The sequence below is a fragment of the Dermochelys coriacea genome, chromosome 2, assembly GCF_009764565.3.
Source record: "Dermochelys coriacea isolate rDerCor1 chromosome 2, rDerCor1.pri.v4, whole genome shotgun sequence".
Lineage (NCBI taxonomy): Eukaryota > Metazoa > Chordata > Testudines > Dermochelyidae > Dermochelys > Dermochelys coriacea.
Window position 1 is genome coordinate 272,621,197 of NC_050069.1, and position 15,895 is coordinate 272,637,091.

A 15,895-nucleotide genomic window follows, 5' to 3' on the forward strand; every position below is an offset into this window, starting at 1 on the left:
ACTGCCCTCTGCATGCGTCCATCCAGAAATGACTCAAATCATTTTAACACATTCTCCTGGACTTCTGCCATCTCTTTGAGGCAGGACAATAGTATGTGACAGTGTCAAATGCTGCAATGAGATCCACTAAGAGAAGGATGACTGTCTTCCTTTACCTGTTGACAGCAGCATATCCTCTATCAGTGCTACTAATATGCTTTTTCTGTCCCATATCCTGGCCTGAGACCATGGCTGGTTTGCAATGTCCTCTGTATGAACATCTGATTTGAAGAACAGCTGACATATGTGAGTTACATATTCTGCTGGTTTCTCCAGGTACCTTTGAGTCCATCATTTATTATTAGTTATTATTTGTGTAGCAGTAATCACATGCTCACGTGCATACAAATAGACTGTCCTGGCCCAGGGTAGCAGCCTTTGGGTATGTCTACACTGCAGTAAAACACCCGTGGCCAGCCTGTGTCAGCTGACTTGGACTTGTGGGGCTCAGGCTGCAGGGCTATACAATTGCAGTGTAGATATGGACTTGGGCTGGAGCCCAAGTTCTGAGGCCCCATGAGTGGGGAGGGTCCCAGAGTCTGGGCTCTTGCCTGAGCCTGAGCCTGAACCTCTATAAAGATGTTTTATAGCCCTGCAGCTTGAGCCCCACGAGCCTGAGTCAGCTGACATGGACCAGCTGCAGGTATTTTTTTGCAGCGTAGACAGACTATTTGAGTCTATCATGTTACACCTGAAGAGTTTACAAGCTAAAAGCAAGATATATAGAATGCAGGACACGCTAGGAAATCCATAGGTAGGCATCATTTAGCATTGTTGTTCATAATTATTATATGATTCTTCCTTGTGGCACAAAAGAAGACAAGTTCTGATATGTAGGGTGCAGCTGACTTGTACAAGAACATGAAGGAAGTGTGAGAAGCTTAAAATTGATGTAAAGGGGGAGCCAGTGGAGAGTTACAAGGAGAGGTGTGATGTAGTCTAGTTGACAGGGAGGAAAGATAATTTTACCTGTCTCATTTTGAATGGATTAGAGGAGACAATGTCGATATCATAGTTGGCCAGAGTGGAGGAGTTAGCAGTAAAGAAGACAGGAAAGATCAGGGTTTGAAGAACCGCCTCTTTGGACCATCTAATTGGAGATGAAGGGGCAGATTTTTGTTATATTGAGGAGGAAAAAACAGAAGGATTTGGATACAGCCTGAATATAAGAAGAAAGTGAGAGGAAGGAGTTGAAGATGACCTCCAGGTTGCAAGTTGGCGTAACAGGGAAGATGATAGTGATGTCGATGGTAATGAAATAAGTGGAGAGGGTTTAGAAGGTCAAATAAGGAGGTCAGTTTGAGTCATGATAAATTTGTGTAATCAGCAAGCCTTTCAGGAAGAATTATTGAGAGGGAGGTAGGTCAAGTGGGAAGAGGTGGTTTTGTGAGTCATCCAAGAAGGTATGATATTTATGGAGATTATAAAGTTTGCAGTGTAGTTGTAGCCATGTTGGTCCCAGGATATTAGAGAGACAAGGTGCATGAGCTAATATCTTTTACTGGAAAAGCTGTTAGTGACAGAGACAAGCTTTTGAGCTACACAAAGCTCTTCTTCAGCTCTGTATAGCTCAAAAGCTTCTCTCTTTTACCATTATAAGGTCTGATGGTTTATTGGAGCAGCTTGTGTGCTCACAGGTACAAAACCCACCACACTGGTTGCTAGGGGAATATTATGGGTGATCAGAGCAGTGCAGAGATGGGGAAGATAGCTGTGCTGGGAATGGAGGAATGTGATGGGATACAGAGTAGCAGCCGTGTTAGTCTGTATTCGCAAAAAGAAAAGGAGTACTTGTGGCACCTTAGAGACTAACAAATTTATTAGAGCATAACAGAAGTGAGCTGTAGCTCACGAAAGCTTATGCTCTAATAAATTTGTTAGTCTCTAAGGTGCCACAAGTACTCCTTTTCTTTTTGTGATGGGATAGATAGTTACTGGGGAGGCCTAGAGTGCATGTGTTATAGGGGGCAATTGGGGTGGCAGCAGAGTTGCGCAGGAGAGTAGAGCAGTGTGTGGGTGAACATTACAGGTAAAGCTCTGCAGGATAGGGAAATATGGTGAGGGGGATGGAACTGCTAGTGCATCTAGTTTTGCAAGTTCATATACTACAAAAATGGATGCCAATATAAGAGGGATGACCAAATTTACTGACCCTCCAAGCTGCATACAACAATCTTCAGAAGTTCAAGAGCCGAGGTATGCCTGTCGGGGCTTGGGGCTTGAGCTCCGCGGCAGGGTGGTGGGGTTAGGGGCTTCTGCCCTGCAGAGAAGGGGGGGGTCTCAGGGCTTCAGCCCCCCAGGAGGTGCCTGATGGGGCTCGGGGCTTCAAACCCACAGGAGTTGCCTTATGGGGCTTGGGGCTTCAGCCCCGTGAGGGGGCACCCAATGACATTTGGGGTTTCAGCACTGCAGGAACGGGGGATCTCGGGGTTTCAGCCCCATCCCTGCTGAAGTCCCAAGCTCCAGCAGGCGCACCCCGCAGTATTGAAGCCCTGAGACCCCCCTCACTGCTGGGCAGAGCCAGAGGCAATAGGGGGTGGGGTTTCATGGGGTCACATGCTCCCTCAGATTTTTGCCAAGATTTGCTGGCCCCGCTCCATCACATGGTGCTACTGGGTCACCTCCCTGCACAGCAGCTGCTTGATTTGGCAAGCTGTGAGCTGCGGCCATGGAGACAGGCTGCAGCAAACAGCTGGGAGATGCAGGGAGAACCGCTGAGGGTATAGGGTATGGGGGGGGGGGCATGACTCAAGCTGTTGGGGGGTTTGAACCTTTAAAATGTGCCCCTCCCCACTCTCAGCATGCACCAGTTGTCTCTGGCAGAAGACCTGAACTCCCTCCCACAGTCTGTAGGTGGAGAATGGGGGCGAGGGGGGGGGGGCGCAAGCCACACTTTATCTGTAAAAGAGCTGCGTGTGGTTTGCGAGCCATGGTTTGGTCACCCCCTGCAATATAAAAATCTGGATTGAGTCATCCATGAAGGACATTCATACGGCAAGAGCTTTGCTGTTATGGCTCATCAGTGTCCTCCTCAACACTGGCTGGAATTGAGAAAGGAAGAATGAGATTGTTTTAAAGCATCAGAATTATTTAATCTTTTTACAAGAAATAGGTTTCAAAAGGTTTGTAAAAACAGTAGGGCATTAACATCCAGGGCTGTGGGGTATGCACGTTACCCTTCTTTCTTCCTTGGTGTATGGCCCATTCTCTGCTCTTCCTCACTGCTGGGTGGTTTCTGAATAGAATTTCGAGATCCAGCATTTCAGTAAGTTTTGTTACATACCCAGGGACAAATGCAGACCTGAAGTAAGCTGGTGCAACTCCACTGAGCAGTCAAATTCTACAGTGATAGGGGGCCATATAAATACTTAGATACATCTATATCCCAGGGCTGCCCCATGCCTGGAATGTGCGCTGTGTGTGTTATTTTCTTATCTCTGTTTTGTTTAACAGCAAAAACGGAAACTGAGGCTTTACATCTCCAACACCTTTAACCCTGCAAAATCTGATGCTGATGACTCTGACGGCAGCATTGCATCCTGGGAGCTGCGAGTGGAAGGGAAGCTCCTGGATGATGTAAGACTTGACTGCATTTCTCTCTCCACTAGGGTTGAGAAGGGACTAGAAGTTCCTGTTGTGTTCTGTAGGATGCTGGACTGTCAGAGAATGTCAGTGTTAGAAAAGATATTTCCATATAGGAGTAGAAGGGCCACTACTGCTGTGGAAGCATTATGTCCAGCAGAAGCAGAAGTACAGACATAATTCCATGGCATGTGGGCAAAAAGGGAGGGGAGGAGGCATGATACTGACAGAAGGAAAGAAAGGGAGAGACCCAAACATAGAAGGGGAGAAGAGGATTGCGCTGGGGGAAATTCATTCCATTTGTAGACATAGGCTGGATTTGAGCCATACCTTGTGGAATAGGTCTTGTCTGGGGAAGGCAGTGTTGCCAGGTGGTGTAACATGAGCAGGACAGGCTGCATTGTGAGGAGTAGGCTAGAGGGGCAAGAAGAGGATGTAAGGTGGTTTGCGTTCATAGGAAGTGTAAGAGAGCATATGTAGGGGGTCAGGGCCAGATTGGAAGAGGATTCTTATTATTTTTTATTGCAGTAGTGCCTAAAGGTCCTAATCAAGGTTTTAGTCCCCTTCTGCTAAGTGCAGAACACACATATAGCAAAGACAGTCTGTCATATTCTGGGGTGCAGTCTAGACCAGTGAGGGGTTGTGTCACTGCCTGCCCTGCAACCTTGGGTGCCTCTCAGTGTTTTATTGTTCTAGTTCCCAGCCTGTTTGCTTACAAACAGCCTAACAGCATGCAGGTCACACTCTGAGTGACTAATTTCAGAGTAGCAGCCGTGTTAGTCTGTATTTGCAAAAAGAAAAGGAGTACTTGTGGCACCTTAGAGACTTATGCTCAAATAAATTTGTTAGTCTCTAAGGTGCCACAAGTACTCTTTTTCTTTTTTCTGAGTGACTAAGTATAGCTGCAGCCCTGGTCCAGCAGCTCTGATCCCAGCAGCCTGCTAGACCACCCCAGTCACAGTCTGGCTTCCACCAGCCTTAATTATTACTTGCAGGGTGACCCCAACACACTCCCAGTCCTGAATTTTCTCCAAACATGTATTCTGTGCTGTTCAGCCCTTTCCTCAACAGTTCAGATGTTAAAGGTCCATTTCCCCTGTAAAGGGTGAATATTCAACAGTTTGCTACTTTAATTGGCATTACCAAACAGTTGTGTTTAAACACAACACTGAATTGGTTTAACTTAAAAAATTAAACAAGTTTATTAATAAAAGAAGATGGAATTTTGAGTGAATTCGCAAAAAGAAAAGGAGTACTTGTGGCACCTTAGAGACTAACAAATTTATTTGAGCATAAGCTTTCATGAGCTACAGCTCACTTCGTCGGGTGCATTCGGTGGAAAATACGGTGGGGAGATTTATATACACACACAGAGAACATGAAACAATGGGTTTTATCATACATGCTGTAAGGAGAGTGATCACTTAAGATAAGCTATTACCAGCAGGAGGGGGGGAGGAGGAAAACCTTTTGTGGTGATAATCAAGGTGGGCCATTTCCAGCAGTTAACAAGAACGTCTGAGGAACAGTGGGGCGTGGGGTGGGGTGGGAGAAATAACATGGGGAAATAGTTTTACTTGTGTAATGACCCATCCACTCCCAGTCTCTATTCAAGCCTAAGTTAATTGTATCCAGTTTGCAAATTAATTCCAATTCAGCAGTCTCTCATTGGAGTCTGTTTTTGAAGGGTTTTTTTAGAGGTGTTTTTGGAGTGAATTCGGATATCAGGTATTAAAGTCAGGAACGGTTACAAGAGAAATAAAGATAGAACGCTTTTCGGTAACTAAAACTCAACCAGCTAGACTTGGTTCAAGGTAACATCCTTACCACATGTTTCAGCAGCATGGCTGACCAATTTCTCAGGTCAGGATCTGCCTCTAAAGTCAAAGGGCTGGTTCCTTTTTTCTTTGTAGGTAGAAGAGAGATGATTTGGGGTATTTTCCCTCACTTTTATAGTCCAGTCACCCTTTAAATTGGATCCTTCTGAAGATTACCCCTCCAAGCAAAGTTTATTCAAACAGTAAAGAAGGTGACATGGAGTCTGGTGGTGAAGGAGACTCTATGCTTTTTCTTCTCATAGAATCATAGAATATCAGTGTTGGAAGGGACCTCAGGAGGTCATCTAGTACAATCCCCTGGTCAAAGTAGGACCAATCCCCAACTAAATCATCCCAGCCAGGGCTTTGTAAAGCCTGACCTTGAAAACCTCTAAGGAAGGAGATTCCACCACCTCCCTAGGTAACCCATTCCAGTGCTTCACCACCCTCCTAGTGAAAACGTTTTTCCTAACATCCAACCTAAACCTCCCCCACTGCAACTTGAGACCATTACTCCTTGTTCTGTCATCTGGTACCATTGAGAACAGTCCAGATCCATCCTCTTTGAAACCCCCCTTCAGGTAGTTGAAAGCAGCTATCAAATCCCCCCTCATTCTTCTGTTCTGCAGACTAAACGATCCCAGTTTCCTCAGCCTCTCCTCATAAGTCATGTGCTCCAGCCCCGTAATCATTTTTGTTGTCCTCTGCTGGACTCTTCCCAATTTTTCCACATCCTTCTTGTAGTGTGGGGCCCAAAACTGGACACAGTACTCCAGGTGTGGCTTCACCAATGTTGAATAGAGGGGAATGATCATGTCCCTCGATCTGCTGGCAATGCTCCTACTTATACATCCCAAAATGCCATTGGCCTTCTTGGCAACAAGGGCACACTGTTGACTCATATCCAGCTTCTCGTCCACTGTAACCCCTAGGTCCTTTTTTGCAGAACTTCTGCCTAGCCACTCGGTCCCTAGTCTGTAGCAGTGCATGGGATTCTTCCGTCCTAAGTGCAGGACTCTGCACCTGTCCTTGTTGAACCTCATCAGATTTCTTTTGGCCCAATCCTCTAATTTGTCCAGGTCCCTCTGTATCCTATCCCTACCACCCAGCGTATCTACCAATCTTCTCAATTTAGTGTCATTTGCAAACTTGCTGAGAGTGCAGTCCACGCCATCCTCCAGATCATTAATGAAGATATTGAACAAAACCTGCCCCAGGCCTGACTCTTGGGGCACTCCGCTTGATACCGGCTGCCAACTAGACATGGAGCCATTGATCACTACCCGTTGAGTCTGACGATCTAGCCAGCTTTCTGTCCACCTTATAGTCCATTCATCCCGCCCATACTTCTTTAACGTGCTTGCTCTCACCTGTGTTTTCTGAAATGCTGACTTTCCTTGTCTCCCTGCCATTTCCCCCCTTGCTGTCCTGAGCATCCTGTTTATTGTGTATATATAAATTGAGATAAACACACATTCCTCTGTTTAACAACTTTTGCCTAGTCGGGGCAATGTGGTTTTGAAAATGTGCTATTAATATGATGCAGGGGGATTTCATAACTTTACATATAATGTTGCTACATACGTTTCACCGTGATATTACCAGCAAGTTATTAGTTTTCAAATGATACCTCACAAGACATATTTTGTAGAAAGATGATTACAGTAGTGTGTAGGTTGTAAATAAAGGGGTGCCTGTCCCTAAAGAGCTTACAGTCCTAAGTATGTGATGAGAGGCAACAGTTGGGAAACACAAGCAAATGTAAAGGAGTACTTGTGGCACCTTAGAGACTAACAAATTTATTTGAGCATAAGCTTTCGTGAGCTACAGCTCACTTCATCGGATGCATTCGGTGGAAAATACAGTGTGGAGATTTATATACACAGAGAACATGAAACAATGGGTGTTACCATACACACTGTAACGACAGTGATCAGGTAAGGTTAGCTATTACCAGTGGGGGGAACCTTTTGTAGTGATAATCAAGGTGGGCCATTTCCAGCAGTTGACAAGAACGTCTGAGGAACAATGGGGGGGGGGGAGAATAAACATGGGGAAATAGTTTTACTTTGTATAATGACCCATCCACTCCCAGTCTTTATTTAACCCTAAGTTAATTGTATCCAGTTTGCAAATTAATTCAAATTCAGCAGTCTCTCATTGGAGTCTGTTTTTGAAGTTTTTTTGTTGAAGAATTGCCACTTTTGGGTCTGTAATCGAGTGACCAGAGAGACTGAAGTGTTCTCCAACTGGTTGAATGTTATAATTCTTGACGTCTGATTTGTGTCCATTCATTCTTTTAGGTAGAGACTGTCCAGTTTGGCCAATGTACATGGCAGAGGGGCATTGCTGGCACATGATGGCATATATCACATTGGTAGATGTGCAGGTGAACGAGCCTCTGATAGTGTGGCTGATGTGATTAGGCCCTATGATGGTGTCCCCTGAATAGATATGTGGACAGAGTTTGCAACGGGCTTTGTTGCAAGGATAGGTTCCTGGGTTAGTGGTTCCGTTGTGTGGCGTGTGGTTGCTGATGAGTATTTGCTTCAGGATGGGGCTCTGTCTATTAGCAAGGACTGGCCTGTCTCCAAGATCAGTGAGAGTGATGGGTCGTCCTTCAGAATAGATTGTAGATCCTTGATGATGTATTGGAGAGGTTTTAGTTGGGGGCTGAAGGTGATAGCTAGTGGCGTTCTGTTATTTTCTTTGTTAGGCCTGTCCTATAGTAGGTAACTTCTGGGTACTCTTCTGGCTCTGTCAATCTGTTTCTTCACTTCAGCAGGTGGGTATTGTAGTTGTAAGAATGCTTGATAGAGATCTTGTAGGTGTTTGTCTCTGTCTGAGGGGTTGGAGCAAATGTGGTTGTATCATAGAGCTTAGCTGTAGACAATGGATTGTGTGATGTGGTCTGGATGAAAGCTGGAGGCATGTAGGTAGGCATAGCAGTAAGTTTCTGGTATAGGGTGGTGTTTATGTGACCATCGCTTATTAGCACCGTAGTGTCCAGGAAGTGGATCTCTCGTGTGGTCTGGTCCAGACTGAGGTTGATGGTGGGATGGAAATTGTTGAAATCATGGTGGAATTCCTCAAGGGCTTCTTTTCCATGGGTCCAGATGATGAAGATGTCATCAATGTAGTGCAAGTAGAGTAGGGATGTTGGGGGACGAGAGCTGAGGAAGCGTTGTTCTAAGTCAGCCATAAAAATGTTGGCATACTGTGGGGCCATGCGGGTACCCATAGCAGTGCCACTGATTTGAAGGTATACATTTTCCTCAAATGTGAAATAGTTGTGGGTGAGGACAAAGTTCAGCCACCAGGTTTGCCGTGACATTATCAGGGATATTGTTCCTGATGGCTTGTAGTCCATCTTTGTGTGGAATGTTGGTGTAAAGGGCTTCTACATCCTTCGTGGCTAGGATGGTGTTTTCAGTCAGATCACCGATGGATTGTCGTTTCCTCAGGAAGTCAGTGGTGTCTCAAAGATAGCTGGGAGTGCTGGTAGCATAGGGCCTGAGGAGAGAGTCTACATAGCCAGACAATCCGGCTGTCAAGGTGCCAATGCCTGAGATGATGGAGCGTCCAGGATTTCCAGGTTTATGGATCTTGGGTAGCAGATAGAATACCCCTGGTCGGGGTTCCAGGGGTGTGTCTAAGCGGATTTGCTCTTGTGCTTTTTCAGGGAGTTTCTTGAGCAAATGGTGTACTGCTGGAAATGGCCCACCTTGATTATCACTACAAAAGGTCCCCCCCCCACTCTCCTGCTGGTAATAGCTCACCTTACCTGATCACTCTCATTACAGTGTGTATGGTAACACCCATTGTTTCATGTTCTCCGTGTATATAAATCTCTCCACTGTATTTTCCACATAATGCATCCAATGAAGTGAGCTGTAGCTCACGAAAGCTTATGCTCAAATAAATTTGTTAGTCTCTAAGGTGCCACAAGTCCTCCTTTTCTTTTTGCGGATACAGACTAACATGGCTGCTACTCTGAAACAAGCAAATGTGTGGAAGAGAAGATAATAATGAAACAATCACCATTAGTGTAATAAGCAGCAGATGCTGCACAGCAACTGTCAAACCATGGTATGTTTCTGGGAGGGACAGGGTGAGACTTCGACATGCTGACCACCAATGAAATACCAAAGCAACATTTAAATCTGACAAAAGGAAATATTTTTTCTCCTGTGCGTGATTAACCTGTGGAGCTCACTGCCACAAGATATAATTGAGGCCCTGTGCTTTTTCAGATAAAAAAAAAAAAAAGAATATCCATCCCTACAATAGATAGGATAAACTATCTTACTTCAGGGTACAAGCCAAAGTTCTCTGACAGCGTTAGGGGGAATCTTCACCCATGGGCAAGTAATTCCACAATTGCCCACTATCAGGATTCTTTCACCTTCCTCAGAAGTAGCTGGTACTGGCCATTCTCAGAGACAGAGGCTGGACTAGATGGACCTTGGATCCAATCCAGTCTGGGAATTCATGTTACGGAGGAGGAGGCCACACAAAGTTAGCAGTAAGCCCAGGCTGAGGTGCGTTCTTTGACATTTCTCTGTTTTCTGATTTTACAGATCAGCAAACAGAAGCGGAAGTTTTCCTCCTTTTTTAAAAGTTTGGTCATTGAGCTGGACAAAGATCTTTATGGACCTGACAATCATCTGGTGGAGGTAGGAGGCTCACGCAACCCTGACACACAACCCTGCTTCTATTGCAACTCAACAATTATGTACACTCTTAATTCCTCCTCCCATGTTTACTTTCATTGACTCTTTCTGCTGGGATGTTTGTGGCCTTACAAATGGCTTCTCAGAAAGGTGTTCTCTCTTAGGGATATGAAAGAGATTTGCCATACATAGTATTTATAACTGTAGTGCTTAAATAATCTTCATTCAGGCATCATAAGCAACAAAAGCCATGGCTTTGAGAAAAGAGGACTTTGGTGTTGGAATTTTACTGGTGCGGAGGCTGATTCCCTTTTATAAGGAGCCAGTCAGTGTGGATCTTTCATCTTTACTGTGAGTTCTGGATCAAGGAACTTACATGATGTATTGGTTAATGAAGATAAGAACTTTAAAAAGTTGTGAATAAGCATCCATTTCAAAATACTATTGTAAGTGCCACGTTTTATTTTTAAATTCAGCACTGTGTGAAGTCCTTCCTAATGTATGTGTGTGTACTGTATATATATATATATATATATGTGTGTGTGAAAAATTTTGTGTAGAAATTTTTGTGGCCATGTTATGGTTCCAGTTTTAAATATTAGTTTTGGTTTATGAATATATAAACCCTATTATATATTACGATTGCATCTATATTCAGCAGCTGAGGGAAGGGCATTATGCAAGTCCATGAGGGAATTAGGCAGTCCATGCTGTTGGGTATAGCCTACAAGTGTATGTATGGCCTATATCTTTTAACTGACCACAGCAGCAAAAGAGGGAGTCACAAAGGCAGCACATCTGAGCACTTTGCATCTGAAATTATTGAGCTTTACTTAAAGATGGCAAACAAGGTCAAAACCACTAGCTGTACTATTGGATTTGTAGATGAAGCTTGTTCTTGCCATTTAGTACGCCACCTGGAGGTGATATTGAGGATTCATAGGGAAATTGAGCTGATGTGGTGGCTTGGCGGTTAAATACATTTTCCAGTGAAGGTACATGTAGCATGTCTTGCACCTTAAGGACTAGATACCGCAAGGTGACATATCACCTGATGTCATGGGGCAGTGTTGAACAGTACCAACAGCCAGGCCTGATTGGTTGGTTGGTCTCCTTAGTACTTGTGGCACCTTAGAGACATAAGCTTTCGTGGGCTTCATCAGATGCATAGAATGGAACATATAGTAAGAAGATATATATATACATAGAGAGAACATGAAAAGGTGGAAGTTGCCATACCAACTCTAAGAGGCTAATTAATTAAGATGAGCTATTATCAGCAGGAGAAAAAAAACTTTCATAGTGGTAATCAAGATGGCCCATTTCAGACAGTTGAGAAGAAGGTGTGAGAATACTTAACATGGGGAAATAGATTCAATTTGTGTAATGACCCAGCCACTCCCAATCTCTGTTCAAGCCCAAGTTAATGGTATCGAGTTTGCAAATTAATTCTAGTTCAGCAGTTTCTTGTTGGAGTCTCTTCTTGAAACTTTTCTGTTGCAAAATTGCCACCTTTAAGTCTGTTACTGAGTGACCAGAGAGGTTGAAGTGTTCTCCTACTGGTTTTTTAATGTTATGATTCCTGATGTCAGATTTGTGTACATTTATTCTTTTGCATAGAGACTGTCTGGTTTGGCCAATGTACGTGGCATTGCTGGCATATATCACATTGGTAGATGTGCAGGTGAACGAGCCCCTGATGGCGTGGCTGATGTGATTAGGTCCTATGATGGTGTCCCTTGACTAGATATGTGGACAGAGTTGGCATCGGGCTTTGTTGCAAGGATAGGTTCCTGGGTTAGTGTTTTTGTTGTGTGGTGTGTGGTTGCTAGGGAGTATTTGCTTCAGGTTGGGGGGCTGTCTGTAAGCGAGGACTGGCCTGTCTCCCAAGATCTGTGAGAGTGATGGGTCATCCTTCAGGATAGGTTGTAGATCTTTGATGATGCACTGGAGAGGTTTTAGTTGGGGGCCGAAGGTGACGGCAAGTGGCGTTCTGTTATTGTCTTCGTTGGGCCTGTCCTGTAGTAGCTAGTCCTCTGTGAAAAGAGCTGGGCCACGCTGGGGAGAAATACTCTGCTACAGAATAGCGCAAGGCAAGTACAGAGTTTCTTAGTGTTTCCACATTGGCTCCCCAGGTAGTTTGCTGATCAGATTATTACCTTTCTTTTAATTTCCATTGAAAATAAATTTTGTTAATGAAACATAAATGTAGTGACTAGGACTGTCAAGCGATTAAAAAATAAAGCGTGAATAATCACATAAATTAAAAAAAATTGCAATTAATCACACTGCTAATAATAGAACACCATTTATTTAAATATTTTGGATGTTTTCAAATATATTTATTTTAATTATAACACAGAATATAAAGTGTATAGTGCTCACTTTATATTTATTTTTTATTATAAATATTTACACTGTAAAAAACAAAAATAATATTTTTCAGTTGCCCCATTGCAACTGTAGTGCAATCTCTTTATCATGAAAGTTGAACTTACAAAGGTAGAATTACGTACAAAAAAATAACTGCAATCAAAATAAAACAACGTAAAACTTTAGAGCCTACAAGTCCCCTCAGTCCTACTTCAGCCAATCACTCAGACAAACAAATTTGGTTACAATTTGCAGGAGATAATGCTGCCCGCTTCTTGTTTACAATGTCACCAGAAAGTGAGAACAGGCATTCTCATGGCACTGTTGTAGCCAGCGTTGCAAGGTATTTACGTGCCAGATATGTTGAACATTCGTATGCCCCTTCATGCTTCAACCACCATTCCAGAGGACATGCGTCCATGCTGATGACGGGTTCTACTCGATAACAGTCCAAAGCAGAGCAGACTGACGCGTGTTCATTTTCATCATCTGAGTCAGATGCCGCTAGCAGAAGGATGATTTTCTTTTTTGGTGGTTTGGGTTCTGTAATTTCCGCATCAGAGTGTTGCTCTTTTAAGACTTCTGAAAGCATTCTCCACACCTTGTCCCTCTCAGATTTTGGACAGCACTTCAGATTCTTAAATCTTGGGTTGTGTGCTGTAGCTATTTTTAGAAATCTCACATTGGTACCTTCTTTGCATTTTGTCAAATCTGCTGTGAAAGTGTTTTTAACAACAAACATGTGCTGGGTCATCATCCGAGACTGCTGTAACTTGAAACTTTTCTTTGTTGGGCCTGTCCTGTAGTAGGTGACTTCTGGGTACTCTTCTGGCTCTGTCAATCTGTTTCTTCACTTCAGCAGGTGGGTATTGTAGTTGTAGGAATGCATGATAGAGATCTTGTAGGTGTTTGTCTCTGTCTGAGGGGTTGGAGCAAATGCGGTTATATCGTAGCGCTTGGCTGTAGACAATGGATCGAGTGGTATGATCTGGATGAAAGCTAGAGGCATGTAGGTAGGAATAGCGGTCAGTAGGTTTCCGATATAGGGTGGTGTTTATGTGACCATCGCTTATTAGCACCGTAGTGTCCAGGAAGTGGATCTCTTGTGTGGACTGGTCCAGGCTGAGGTTGATGGTGGGATGGAAATTGTTGAAATCATGGTGGAATTCCTCAAGAGCTTCTTTTCCATGGGTCCAGATGATGAAGATGTCATCAATGTAGCGCAAGTAGAGTAGGGGCATTAGGGGACGAGAGCTGAGGAAGCATTGTTCTAAGTCAGCCATAAAAATCTTGGCATACTGTGGGGCCATTCGGGTACCCATCGCAGTGCCGCTGATTTGAAGGTATACATTGTCACCAAATGTGAAATAGTTATGGGTCAGGACAAAGTCACAAAGTTCAGCCACCAGGTTAGCCGTGACAGTATCGGGGATACTGTTCCTGACGGCTTGTAGTCCATCTTGGTGTGGAATGTTGGTGTAGAGGGCTTTTACATCCATAGTGGCTAGGATGGTGTTTTTAGGAAGATCACCAATGGACTGTAGTTTCCTCAGGAAGTCAGTGGTGTCTCAAAGATAGCTGGGAGTGCTGGTAACGAAGGGCCTGAGGAGGGAGTCTACATAGCCAGACAATCCTGCTGTCAGGGTGCCAATGCCTGAGATGATGGGGCGTCCAGGATTTCCAGGTTTATGGATCTTGGGTAGCAGATAGAATACCCCAGGTCGGGGCTAATAGTCCTCACTTGGGGTCTGGTTGGGGAGTGTGGCCTAGTGGTCACGGCTGCAATCCCTGACTGTCTGGGGCCTCCCACTCCACTGGACTCCAACTCAGGGCCCTTTGGGCTACCAGTGTTCTGGCAACCAAGGCTGCTTAAAGCTGTCCTCCCTGGGCCACTTTCTCTCATGCCCTTCCTTCGCTCTCCTTCTCCCCTCCCCTAGGTCATCTTAGTTCAAGGCTTTCCCCTTTTGGGGAAGTCCAGGCAAAATAAGTAAGAAGTTATAGATTCATAGATTCATAGATACTAAGGTCAGAAGGGACCACTCTGATCATCTAGTCCGACCTCCTGCACAGCGCAGGCCACAGAATGTCACCCACCACTCCTATGAAAAACCTCTCCCATGTCTGAGCTATTGAAGTCCTCAAATCATGGTTCAAAACTTCAAGGAGCAGAGAAGCCTCCCTCCAGTCAACCATGCCCCATGCTACAGAGGAAGGCAAAAAACCTCCAGGGCCTCTCCAATCTGCCCTGGAGGAAAACTCCCTCCCGACCCCAAACATGGCAATCAGCCAAACCCTGAGCACATGGGCAAGATTCACCAGCCAGATACCCAGGAATGAATTTTCTATAGTAAATCAGATCCCATCCATCTAATATCCCATCTCAGGGGATTTGGCATATTTACCCTGAATATTTAAAGATCAATTACTTACCAAAATCCCATTATCCCATCATACCATCTCCTCCATAAACTTATCGAGTAGAATCTTAAAACCAGATAGATCTTTTGCCCCCACTGCTTCCCTTGGAAGGTTATTCCAAAACTTCACTCCTCTGATGGTTAAAAACCTTCGTCTGATTTCAAGTCTAAACTTCCTGGTGGCCAGTTTATACCCATTTGTTCTTGTGTCCACATTGGTGCTGAGCTTAAATAATTCCTCTCCCTCTCCTATATTTATCCCTCTGATATATTTATAGAGAGCAATCATATCTCCCCTCAACCTTCTTTTAGTTAGGCTAAACAAGCCAAGCTCCTTAAGTCTCCTTTCATAAGACAAGTTTTCCATTCCTCGGATCATCCTAGTAGCCCTTCTCTGTACCTGCTCCAGTTTGAATTCATCCTTTTTAAACATGGGAGACCAGAACTGCACACAGTATTCTAGGTGAGGTCTCACCAGTGCCTTGTATAACGGTACTAAACCTCCTTATCCCTACTGGAAATGCCTCTCCTGATGCATCCCAAAACCGCATTAGCTTTTTTCACAGCCATATCACATTGGCAGCTCATAGTCATCCTATGATCAACCAATACTCCAAGGTCCTTCTCCTCTTCCGTTACTTCTAATTGATGCGTCCCCAACTTATAACTAAAATTCTTGTTATTAATCCCTAAATGCATAACCTTACACTTCTCACTATTAAATTTCATCCTATTACTATTACTCCAGTTTACAAGGTCATCCAGATCCTCCTGTATAATGTCCCGATCCTTCTCTGAATTGGCAATACCTCCCAGCTTTGTATCATCTGCAGACTTTATTAGCACACTCCCACTTTTTGTGCCAAGGTCAGTAACAAAAAGATTAAATAAGATTGGTCCCAAAACCGATCCCTGAGGAACTCCACTGGTAACCTCCCTCCAACCTGACAGTTCGCCTTTCAGTAGGACCCGTTGCAGTCTCCCCTTTAACCAA

The 15,895-nt window shown here is 44.2% G+C and overlaps 1 protein-coding gene across 2 annotated transcripts in view; it reads left to right on the forward strand.

Moving 5' to 3' along the window:
- Positions 1 to 15,895, forward strand: part of SMARCD3 (SWI/SNF related, matrix associated, actin dependent regulator of chromatin, subfamily d, member 3) — a 161,919-nt gene that overhangs the window by 79,809 nt on the left and 66,215 nt on the right. For both annotated transcript variants that reach the window (XM_038391445.2, XM_038391438.2), the window contains exons 5-6: positions 3,493 to 3,615; positions 10,019 to 10,114. In XM_038391445.2, the coding sequence (XP_038247373.1) occupies positions 3,493 to 3,615; positions 10,019 to 10,114 (219 nt within the window). The remainder of the gene's footprint in view (positions 1 to 3,492; positions 3,616 to 10,018; positions 10,115 to 15,895) is intronic.